Raw genomic sequence first — 13,292 nt, 5'->3', positions numbered from 1 at the left:
ATTTTATCACAGTAGATCTGAAGCCATGTATAAACCAGGAATTGGGACCTCATGACACATCACTGCTCCCCAGCCTGCACAATACTAAGAAATAAGTTTGTGATATTTAGATTCTATCTACAGTGAATGATATTAGGCTGCATTTTTAATGCCCACAATTTGATTAGCCACACAAGAATAAAGCTGAAAACTGAACAAACTGAACAAAACACTGCAAAAACACGAAAAATGGAAAGATGTGTACTCAATAGCATCGCATTATATTATCCTGACTAAATTAACACCTTAAATGACTCTAGTTCAGTTTAAAAAATCTGCTTGTTTTTGAAAGTTCAAATACAGACTTTGAGATTTTTCAAATAGCAATTAATGTGACATTCTTATATAACCTGCCTAGCTCTCTTTTGAAATACACCATGATATTGTTTTACTTAATTTCATTTAATTAGCTTAATTTAAACTTGAATGTGGCTTCATAGCTTGCTTAGATGAGGATGCTGGAAAGAAACACATGCACAGTGAGAAAAGGCATGGAGAAGACAAGCAGAGTGCATCATCAGTCTCCCCTCCAGTTCTCATCCTCCTCTCCTTTCTTTTTGCTGCAGGGAAACCACATAATCCCTAATGGGGAACAGTACAGAGGTGACTAAGTTCATTCTTGCAGGGTTAACAAATGACCCAGAGCTCCAGGCCCCACTCTTCATTGTCTTCCTTCTCATTTATCTCAGCACTGTGCTTGGGAATCTGGGAATGATAGGGCTGATTCTGCTGGACTCACATCTCCACACTCCCATGTACCTTTTCCTCAGTCACCTGTCTCTGGTGGACTTTGGTTATTCTTCAGCTGTCACACCCAAAGTAATAGCAGGTCTCCTTTCAACAGATAAAATCATATCCCACGATGCTTGTGGCACCCAATTCTTTTTCTTTGTGGGCTTTATAACCACAGAAAGTTTCCTGCTGGCTGCCATGGCTTATGACCGCTATGCAGCAGTGTGTAAGCCCCTGCATTATACCACAATTATGACCACAAATACATGGGCTTGTCTGACTATAAGCTCCTATGTCTGTGGCTTCCTGAATTCCTCCATCCACACTGGAAACATTTTCAGGCTATCCTTTTGTAAATCTAATGTGATAGACCACTTCTTCTGTGATGCCCCGCCTCTTCTGGCCCTCTCATGCTCAGACACCTCTGTCAGTGAGATGGTGATTTTCTTTGTGGTCGGTTTTAATGCCTTCTTCTCTGTTGTAGTCATCTTGATCTCCTACCTGTTTATATTCATCACTATTTTGAGGATGCACTCATCTGAAGGACGCCAGAAGGCCTTTTCCACCTGTGCCTCCCACCTCACTGCAGTCTCCATTTTCTATGGAACAGTCATCTTCATGTACTTACAACCCAGCTCCAGCCACACCATGGGTACTGACAAGATGGCATCTGTATTCTACACTATGATCATCCCCATGCTGAATCCTCTAGTCTACAGCCTGAGGAACAAAGAGGTCAAGGGTGCATTCAAAAAAGCTGTGGGGAATGCAAAATCTTCTGTAACATTCATATTTTAAGTTCATATCAAATCTGCAATAAAACAATTCATTTAGTTTCTAAATATATAGAAAATATTGACTATCCAGGCCATGTATTTATAACTATTAAAATAATTTTCAGCTAGTTATGAAGCTTGAAGATGAAAGTACTCTAAAAATAAGAGTTCTAGAACTAATTAATTAGAAGAAATCATCCATCAAAAAGAAATAGTAAATTCAAAGATCTTTTTAAATGAACATGGTCACATCCACTATATCCTGCTCATATACATATATACATCCATGTGTGCATTGTGTACCACACACATATCTCTCTTTCATGATAAACCCATGGGAAAACTTTTCCTAGCTGTACAAACGACCATGGCTAGCATCTAGGATATACAAACAGTATCTAAAATACGGGAATAAATAATCCAACTTAAAATCTGGGCATGGACCTAAACAGAGAATTCTCAAAAAAGAAATATAATTTTCTATCAAATGTTCAAATTCTGAAACAGGCGGAGAATTCAAATTAACACTGCTTTGAGATTTCATCTTACTGCTGTCAGAAAGGCTAAGATCAAAAATAAAAGTCAAAGATAACTGTTGACACTAAGGAAGGGAAAAGAGACCACTTTTTAACTGTTGGTGGAAGGAAAAACTGGCATAGCCACTATGGAAATCAGTAAATTTATTCCTCCAAAAACTAGAAATAGATCTACCATGTGATCCAGTTATACATGTACTTACATATTCCCAAAGACTCTGTAACCTACTACAGAGATACTTGCTCATTCGTGTTTGATGATACTTTTTTCATTATCAAGAAATAGAAATAGCTTAGATGTCCATCAAAAGATGAATGGATAATGAAAGTGTGAAACATGTGTGTGTGTGTGTGTGTGTGTGTGTGTGTGTGTGTGTGTAGTGTAGTGTATATTGGAATATTATTCACCTGTAAAGAAAAATAAAAGTATTAATTTCACAGGTAAATTATAGGGCTAGAAATAATCATTCTAAAGTAGGTAACCAAGATCCAGTAAGACAAATATTGAGTGTTTACTTTCATATATGGATCCTGTATTTGAATATTTAGATATGTATACTTAATTTGAAGTTGCCTAGAAACTAGTAAGGAGCCATGATTGTGGGTGGTGATTTCAGGAGAAAGAGAATAGAATATACATAGTCTTAATGGGCAAAGGAAAATAATAGAAGAACTAAATGGGATGAGAGATGGGAAATTAGGGTACAAAAAAAGCAAGTATGGTGAGGAATAATGCCAAAGATTTTTTAAAATGCTGTATGAATTCCACTACTATAAAAGTAGTATAAAAGTCACGTGTGTGTGCACGCGTGCGTGCGCGCACACACACACACACACACACACACACACACATATATATATATATATATATATATATATAGAGAGAGAGAGAGAGAGAGAGAGAGAGAGAAAGCTTAAATGCCATTCTGGAACAAGGAATGGGACAATCCTCCTGGAGGCTAACAAATAAAAACTCAGCACCATGTACAGATTGATTTTTTTCCCAGTGGTTGATCACATTATCAGGATGTTTCAATTAACCTTAGTTACCTTTTATAACTTTGTACTAAAATCAACAGTCTTCCAAGTTGTGATCCTAAGCTACAATACTAACTAGACTGAAAAGACGGGTCCATTAGGGCAATAATAATGACTGTTATTAAAGTAACCAGTCACTTTTTTGGGTGACTCTAAATCCCATTTCACAAAACATAATTTTGTACCTGGTACCATGGATGCCTAGGTCATAACCCCTAGGGGGAAACCTTATTTTACTACTGTGCTTAACGGACAAGTACTGATATTTCCACTAAGATCTTATTTTTATAACCACAATTTGGTGCATATTTCAACCTTCATTAGAGCCTCTTTGACAGTAAATGATGATGAATTTAGGGGCACACGATTGATATGCCAAAAATAAGAAACTGTAGTATATTTAGCTCTGGGTAGAACATCTATATCATGGCCACTACCCTAAAGCACAAAGGCAATCACAAAATGGGGAAAGAAAAACTATAAGAGCCAGAAGCAGCAAAATACTATTTACTGGATGGGACAGGTCTAATACATATACAAATTTATAGAAAGGTGACTACATACCCAAGATTAAACCAACCAAAACCTCAGCATGGATTGAGGAAGTGATCATGAAATTCCACCTGTAGCTAAGTAGCTTTTGACTATATGACTATTAAGGGAGAAAAAGTGAGTTTCTTTCAGGTTGAAACCCTTGAAAGTCTACCCATATACACACACCAACCAGCACTAAGTAGACTCCGTTGGTTTAAAAGGTGGACTTATATTAAATTTAGGGGGAAAAAGTAATAGAGTATGGAGAAATTGGAGAGGAGGCTATCAGGGTGCATTGGATCAAATAATATTCTGCATTCATGGGAATCTCAATAAAAATGTTTAAGTAAATGTCTCTATAGAAGCATTTGCTTTCTTTTTCTTTTTTCATGGCTCTTCAGTTTATTGCATGAAGGAGTTACACTAGTCCAAGTTAAAAGTGCACTTCAAATGGTTACATTTTACAGGCTGTGAGATTTGTAAACTTGTGACAAGGAACAGGCAGGAAATTTTGTTCTTGCAAGGAAATCCTCAATGCTCATTGCAAGGAAATCCTCACAGAAGCTTCAGAGAGAGTCATAAGCACTTAAAACATATGAAGCTTCAGCTGGTCATCTTTAGTCAGTCCAGTCTCTATAAGGAACTGGCATATGCACTGGTCATCCTGTAGCTTAATCACTTCTCCATATTCTGGATGCGCATTACAGTACCATTGCAGGCAAATTTCTTCTTAAATTCCTTCACTAATTCCTTTTTATCGTAATCATCAGGAATCCCTGGGACAGTGGGAAGGGTCTTCCTGCCATTTCTCTTTCTCTCCCTGAAAATGAAAATAAAAAATTAAAAAAAAACAATAAAATAAAACATCAAAATTTAAACAAATATTCACACACAAAAAAAGTAATAATCAAGTTTATTCACTTTGTGTTGCCAAACTATTCTTCAGCATGGGGCCTGCCCTGGAGTATAGTTGATAAGCCCAGTAAGAATCCTTAGGTTAAAAAAATAATTTTCCCTTTGCCAGTGGATATCCATCACAAATAGCTTCTTGGTTAGGAGTAGGATCCTCTGTCCACTTCTCCCCTTCAGTGCTGGGAGCTAGGACTCCATCTGGCTTGAGCCTGTGCAGGCCCTGTATGTATTGCCAATCTCTGTGAGTCCTTATGTGTGTCAGTCCTACTGTGTGTGGAAGACCTTCAGGATCTTACAATCTTTCTGCCTCCTCTTCCACATGGATCCCTGAGCCCTGAGACAGAGAGGTTTGGTGAAGCTGTCTCATTTAGGACTGAGTGCTATTAAGTTTCTCACTCTCTGTATATTGCCCATGTGTGGGTCACTGCATATGCATAATTCCTTATGGAGATACCGGGGATTCAAATTCAAGACCTAATCTTTGTGACCCAAGCACTTTACTGCCTGATATATCAGTCCCTGGAAACATGATGACAATCCTGTAGTTTTTTTATATGTTATACTCATTATAGATGCTGACTTAAATGTGTTGTCTAATTAAGGTTTGTTTTTAAAGTGTATGATTTTTGCTCAAACTTTATCTATATTTGGAAACCTAAAATGGCAGTTGGTACTAACTTACAACTAGACAGAAGCAAGAGGGTATTGAACAGTAAAGAGACTATAGATAAAAACATTATTGGGCAGGCAGAAAAGGGATGGGGTGGGGGTTGGTGGGGGAAATAGGGGAGGATAGGAGGGTGCAGGAACTGGGATTAACATATAAAACAAGCTTGTTTCAAATTTAAATAAAAAATATGCAAAAAAACAGTATTGTATATTGTTTAAAAGCTAGAAATGATTTTGAAAGTCTTCACCATGAAGAAATGACAAAAATTTCATGAGATGGACATTTTTAGCATGAACTTTGACCTTACAAAAATCCATGTGTGTGTACAGAAATATCTCAAAGTACCACACCACAATAATACACATAATTCATATTTTTAATGTCTGTCCATGAAAATGAATTTACATTATAAAAGTTGTAGCCAGATTTATCCCTACAGACTAATAATTGTTTCTTCCCTGGGAAAGCAGAATAAAGAACTTCAGGTATTCTCAGAGGGAACCTCTCCAGAGATCTCCAAGTCTAAAAACTTCCCTTCACATCTCTGCCCCAGAACTACCAGCCTGACTCCACAACATCTCATTTGGAAAGGTCACACTGCATGCTGTGCTCACTCAATGTCATTTAATCCTTTGAATGGTAGTCACTCTTACCTGAGGATTTGCTATAAGCCTTCAGTCATAATTAAGGTAAATAACCAAAGATAAAAGTCACATTTAATGATCTTCAAATGATAACCTCTCCAAGATATATATCTCAGTTATTTGTCATTTATAGACACAACCAGGGAATGAGACATGAGATGTGATTTTATTATGTTTATTTTATAAATTCGAAAGAGGTAGATGACTCTTGCAAGAGCACAGAAAAAAAAATTATGATAGATTTGGAACTTGGGTTAGTGTAAATATGATTTTACTCATTTTTTCCTTGCCTTACTGAGGTTGGAACCTTTGATCACTAGCTGGAAATACTTATGCAATATCCCATGGATGGTTTCATAATTTTGGACTGACTATTCTATGATTACTGTTCTTTCTTTTATAGAAATCTGGTAAGTATTTATACTGCAAAAACACTGATGTCAGAAGTTTAACCTATGTAGAAGCAGAGGGCAGTATGTATCTGCTCTGAGTTCCTTGAAAATACAAAGGTGTTTTTAAAACCACTCTAAGTGGATGATCCAAAAAATATGAGCCTGAAGTATTTGCAAATGTCATAGTGTTCATTACAGATGCATAGTGATTTGTTATCCATGATGATTCTATCCCCAAAATGATAAACAATAAGTTAAATGATGACTTTATCACATTCTGTATATATTTGCATCTCAGTAGAAGTTACAAAATACAAATACCCAAAAAAAGTGAAATGATTTGTCTTGAAATGTGAAAATTCTCCTAAAAGTTGAATTATGCTTTAACCTGCAATTCAAACTTTATTCTCTCTATCTCATGGTGATACTCAAGAAACATTCAACTCCTGAATCTAGAACATTTTTTCAAGTAGTTTGTGTAATTTTAGAGCATTGTATTTCTCAAATACTCAGGTTTCGTGCTGGTAAAGTGTAACACTTCTCTTACATACCCCAATGCTCATAGACATGCCATTCATATATAAATCCCTTGTGATATTCGCTATGCCTTATCTATCACCTTAAGCAGCTAAGGTAATAATTTGTTTTAATATTGGGTTGCTCCTAATGTTTTAAGAAGGTTTGCACCCACTTAATAGCATTATAAAATGCTACTTCACAACAACATTCAAATAATATATTCTCCAAAATGTAAATTTCCACCAAAAAAATCTATGAAGTTCTAAGTGACACATAAGGCCTCTGTCCAAGGAGGGAGTCAGCCTTCCGGTACCCTGCTTGGAGCCTCCTGAGGACTGGGAACTGTGCACAGGGTAACCCATCCCAGCGGACCAGCCCATCCGCAGTCTGCCAGCACCCTAGTCCCACATCCACCCACTGGATGAGGAGAGCCATTGGAGTATAGGACCTGCTTGCCCCCACTGGAAGAGAACCTTGGTCCCATACTCATGAGGAGAAGGAACAACTCCTACTGGTATGCACTGGAAGAAGGGGTGGGTAGACAACAGAAAGAGCAATATGACACTCCCAGAGTCTAGGGACTCCACACCAGCAAAACTTGAACATCCCAACATAGATGAAACAGAAGAAAATGACCCTAAAAATAACTTTGTGAAGATGATAGAGACCCTAAAAGAAGAAATGGAAAAAAATCCTTTAGGTAAATGGAAAACAAGCGGAACATAAATTTGGAATTTTCAAAGCTTGCTCTCCATGATTTGGTTTGTCCAGGAAAGGAATTTGAGGAAATATGAGATTTAATAAAAATGGGTTCTTTTATCCCAACCAAACTCTTTTTCTAGGAAATTTTATCTTTATAATGACCTGACTATCCATTGCCTTCTATACCAAAAAAGCACCAGGCCTTGGATGAAGCAGATTTTGGGGGAATGCTGACAACTAGGATGGAACCCAGAAACATGGTCAATATCCCCAATCAAAACACACCTAAAGACAAGCTTACCTCTGGGACATGTAGACTAATCTTCAGTAAAGGGTCTCATTTCAATAAAAGGTCCACTACAGGTTATGTATTGGCATTCATATTACATAAAAGTTCATAAGGAAATGACACCCCAAAGCCAGGCTGCTTTTCCTTTTTATTACTTATGCTATTTTTTTTAGATTAAAATAAAATCACAAGGTTTTCTCCTTTCTTTTCCACTAACTCTCCCCATATACCTCCCTTGTTCTCGTTAAAATTTGTGGTGTCATTTTTCAAGCAGAAGCATGATATGGAGAAAATGTAATGGTCATCCTCATACTTTGTAAAATAAGAGAGACATCACTGCAGTTGAGAAGCATTATTTCTAGATATAAAATTATGCTGACCTTTGTTTTTTAATTTGAAAGGTACTTTGACCTGCTGTTGCAGAAAAACCTAAAGTAAGTGCCATAGTTTAGATCTTTTTTTAAATTACAAAATAAAAATGACCTTCAATATAGGATATAGAAACAACAGTCATGGGTAAGGAGAAAGGATGCTCTAAAGAGTACAGGACAACCCATATCATCTCAGTGACCCAGTACAGAACAAAAGAAAAGTTGAGGAGTGAAGCTTCTAGAATACTTGTGGGTAGAATCCTGAATGTGGCATAAAACTTCATTAATCAAATTTAAAGACCATCGTCCTATACTGACAAAAGCAGGATAGCTATCTTTGAAAGTCTGTGGTTAATAGCCATAATTTAGTAATATCATAATTTATCAGGTACTATCCAATAGTACCTGAAAGTAACTGGATGGGAGAGTAGAAGGAAGGGATAGGAACATGAGGTTTCAAGATGACTAATTTGGGTAAGAAGGAGAGCAATGAAAGAGATACCTTGATAGAGGGAGCCATTATGGAGTTAGGGAGAAACCTGGTACTAGAGAAATTCCCAGGAATCCACAAGGATGACCCCTGCTAAGACTACTAGCAACAGTAGAGAGGGTGCCTGAACTGGCCTTCCCCTATAATCAGATTAGTGACTACTCTAATTGTCATCATAGAACCTACACCTAGTAATTAATGGAATTAGATGCCGTGATCCATGGCCAAGAATTGTGCAGAGCTCCTGGAGTACAGTTGAAAAGAGGTAAGAGATATCATATGAGAAAGAGAGTCAAGATCATGATTAGGAAAAACACAGAAACAGCTGACTAGAGTCAGTGGGAGCTCATTGAGTCTAGACTGACAGCTGGAGAACCTGCATGAGAAAGATATAGGCCCTCTGAATATGAGTGACAGTACTTGATTTGTTAGGCAGTGGAATCAGGATTTATCCTGGGTGCATGAACTGGCTTTTGGAATCCCATTGCTATGGTGGGATACTAAGACTTCATATGGGATGGGAGAGGGTGTTTGGTCTTGCCACAACCTGGTGTGCCAGACTTTGTTGACTCCCAAGGGGAGGCCTTACCCCATGAGATTGGATGGGATTGGGAAGGGAGGTGGTGAGAAGACAGAAGTGAAGGTAAGGGAACTGGGGTTGGTATGTTTAAAAAAAAAAAAACTTAAATAGAAAAGAAAATGAAAGTAGCTATCATTGCTGTCTTTGAGTTGAAAGAAAAAAAGATGTTTGTGAAAGTTAGGCTAGGACCAGATTTGATAGGCATCTCTCTCTCCCAGGAATGTTAGCTCTGAGTCTGTTAAATTTGATGATATAACATTGCTCAGAACTGCACCACTCTGACAATGGAACCAGGATGTATCCCTGGTGCACATAAGGACTTTGGGAGCATATTCCTCATGAAGGGATACTCCCTTAATCTAGAGGTAGGAGGGAGGGCCTAGTGCCTACTCCAAATGACTTAATAGATTTTGTTGAACGTCCTGGAGAGGGGGGAATGGGATAGGAGGCTAAGTGAGAGGCATGAGAGGGAAGAAGAGAAAGAGGGAGGGAGGGACGAAGGGAGAGAAGGAGAGGGAACTGGGATCTATAAGTAAAAAAATAAAAAATAAATAAATATTGCTCATAACTGCTCTGCAGGCTGAGCATTCTCCACCCTAATTATCCATAACATTGGCTATTCAGAATATGTGTGTGTGTGTGTGTGTCTCTGTGTGTGTGTGTGTGTGTGTGTGTGCGTGCATGCATGTGCTAGTGTGTATCTCTCTGTCTCGCTCCGTGTGTGTGTGTCTGTGTGTGTGTGTGTGTAAGACTAAAAGGCATGTGTGTGTAAGACTAAAAGGCAATTTATACTTTGTTAATTCTTTTGGACAGTGATAGTATGAAAAGAGAATAATTTATTTTCCAGATTTTGTTTTTCCCTACTTTTACTTCCAAAGATGGGGGGAAATGTGGCAAATGAGATGAAATTACTGTGTGATCAATAACTTTTTTGTTCATTATTAACCCAAAAATGTTGCTGCATTTGATCTAAAGGAATCAATGAGGTCAGTTAAATTCAATTTTACCTAACAAAATTCAGAGTTAAAAATCTCAAAAGCATATTGTTACAACTTGTCATAATTTACAACTGAGAATCACACTTAATGCTTATATAAATATAAATTATTCAACATTTAAAGAAGATAGCAGAAAATGGAAAGATGTCCCATGCTCTTGGGTAGGTAGGATAAACATAGTAAAAATGGCAATCTTGCCAAAAGCAATCTAAAGATTCAATGCAATCCCCATTAAAATCCCAGCACAATTCTTCACTGACCTTGAAAGGATAATAATCAACATTATATGGAAAGGCATCACCATCCCTGACTTTAAGCTCTGCTACAGAGCTATAGTTCTGAAATCAGCGTAGTATTGGCACAAAAATACTCAGGTAGACCAATGCAATGAAACTGAAAATCCTGATATTAACCCACACACCTATGAACACTTGATTTTCTACAAAAAAAAATAAGCTAAAAGAACACAATAGGAGGAGAAAAGCATCTTCAACAAATGGACCTCAACATCAATCCAGCCACACTTAACCTCTTAGAAGAGAAAGTAGGAGGTACCCTTGAAGAAATTGATATAAGGGACTACTTCCTGAACATAACCCAAGTAGCACACTGAGATCAACATTTAATAAATGGTACATCCTCAAACGTAGAAGCTTCTGTAAGGCAAAGGACACAGTGAACAAGACCAAATGGCAGCCAACAGACTGGGAAAAGATTTTCACCAATCTTATATCGGACAAAGGGCTGATCTCCAAAATATACAAAGGACTCAATAAACTAGTCAAAACAAACAAACAAAAAAACACCAAATAACCCTATTTTAAAAATGGGGTACAGAATTCTCAATAGAGGAAATCAAAAAGGCTAAAAGGCACTTAAGAAAGTGCTCAACATCCTTAACCATCAGGGAAATGGAAATCAAACCAACTTTGAGATACCATCTTACTCCTGCCAGAATAGCTAAAATTAGAAACATCAATGACGACTCATGTTGGAGAGGATGAGGAGAAAGGGGAACACTCCCCCACTGCTGGTGGGAGTGCAAACTCGTACAGCCATTTTGGAGATCAGTATGGCGGTTCCTCAGGAAAATGGGAATTAGTTTACCACAGGGCCCGGCAATCCACCTCTTAGGCATACACACAAATGATCCACATCCATGCAACAAAGACATCAGTTCAACTATGTTCATAGCAGCATTATTTGTAATAGCAAGAACCTGGAAGCAACCTAGATGCCCCTAAACTCAAGAATGGATAATGAAGATGTGGCACAGCTACACAATGGAATACTACTCTGCAGAAAAAAAAATAATGGAATCTTGAAATTCTCAAGAAAGTGGATGGAACTTGAAGAAACCATTCTGAATGAGGTAACCCAGACATAAAAAGAGGAACATGGTATGTACTCACTCATATATGGATTTTAGACCTATAGCAAAGGATCACCAGTGTATAATTCACACCACCATAGGAACTAGGATACAAGGTGTACTCTAAGAGATTCATATAAGTTTCCTCACAAAAGGGGGAAGGGACAAGTCCCCCAGAGCACGTGGGAAGTTGGGTGGGGGAGCAGTGAATGGAGAGACAAGTAAGAGAATGAGAAGGGGAGGAGAGGAAAACATATGCAACTAGGAAGATTGAGTCCCAGGGAGAAGAGAAGACAGGAGAGAGAGAGAGAGAGAGAGAGAGAGAGAGAGAGAGAGAGAGAGAGAGAACAAACATAAAAAAGGGAGGCATGCTTGGTTTGAAGAGAAAACTGAACCTACAAAAGGTCTAGAGACCTACAAGACTGCCTCCAACTAACAATTTAGCAACCATGGAAAGGCTACCATAAATGCCCTTCCCAGATATTGGCATCAACAACTAACTTATCCACCATCATTGAGCCCTCATCTAGTAACTGCTGGAAACAGAAGCAAACAACCATAACTAAACACTGAGTCGAACTAGAATCCAGATGCAGAGAGAGAGGATAAGACCAGGTTGCAGAAATACATAGAGACAGCTGACCTGAACAAGGAGGAGCTAACAGGCCCCCCAGACTGATAGCTGGGAATCCAGCATGGGACTGACTCAGACCCCCTGAATATGGGTCTCAGCTAGAAGGACTGAGCAGTCTAAGGGACCTCAGACAGTGGAACCAGGATGTATTCCTGGTGCACAAAGGGACCTTGCAGACACATCCCCCCATGGAGGGATGCTCCCTTAACCTAGAGACAGGAGAGAAGTCCTAGTCCCTACTTCAAATGACTTGACAGATTTACATGACCCCACCTGGATAGCATAGCCCTACATGTGGAATGGGGGTGGGGACATGGGAGGGGAGGGTGGTCAGGGTGCATGTGAGGAGGGAAAGAGGGTAATAAGGACAGGGGAGGGAGGGAGGAAAGGAGGGAAGGTAGGAGAGGGAACTGGGACCGACATGTAAAATAAAAAAAATAATTTAAAAAACAAAGAGAAAAAAAGAAAGAATAAACAATAAAAAAGAATGCTAACTATTGGAAAATAAATATCTCCTTTTGCTCAAAAAAATTAGTCAACATTTTATTTTCATAATTTTTGTAACTTGAAAAACAAAGTAAAACCTATTGAGATAAAATGACACATCCAAAGAGTCAATAATAGTTCTTGAGAGGTAATGGCAGGGAAATATTAGGTTTTAATGAAATAAGGTAAAGACAATTAGCATACAGAATCATCCATGAAAGTCATACTCGTCAATTTATTAGTTTCTTTACATCTCAATTAACAACTACATAACATTTTGAAATTCTGAATATCATTACGAGTCTTTGAACATGACATGTTTTCAATTGATTCAATCAAACTAATTCTAAAGCCTATGATTGTTTTATAGGATATAGAAGTATAAGTTGGTGTGGGTAGAGAGGTGGGAAGGATCTGGGAGGAGTTGAGAGAAGGGGAGAGGATGTGATCAACATACATTGCATTTAAAACTGTTAAGAAACTGTTTTAAATATAGTTTGTTTTTTCAAGCTCAATGGAATTTTCAAATCATCATGGTCTTCTTTTCCTATTGCTATAGAGAATCTAATGATTATAAA

The 13,292-nt window shown here is 38.0% G+C and overlaps 1 protein-coding gene across 1 annotated transcript; it reads left to right on the top strand.

Annotated features, from left to right (window-relative positions):
• The first annotated feature begins 624 nt into the window (after nt 1-624).
• LOC127227765 (olfactory receptor 5B12) lies at nt 625-1,569 on the top strand. Its single transcript, XM_051192107.1, has one exon. It carries the CDS (start codon nt 625-627, stop codon nt 1,567-1,569), a length of 945 nt encoding a protein of 314 aa, XP_051048064.1.
• Nucleotides 1,570-13,292: the final 11,723 nt, after the last annotated feature.

This window comes from Phodopus roborovskii, unplaced genomic scaffold (assembly GCF_943737965.1).
Source record: "Phodopus roborovskii unplaced genomic scaffold, PHOROB, whole genome shotgun sequence".
NCBI lineage: Eukaryota > Metazoa > Chordata > Mammalia > Rodentia > Cricetidae > Phodopus > Phodopus roborovskii.
This window is presented reverse-complemented; position numbering and strand designations above follow the sequence as displayed.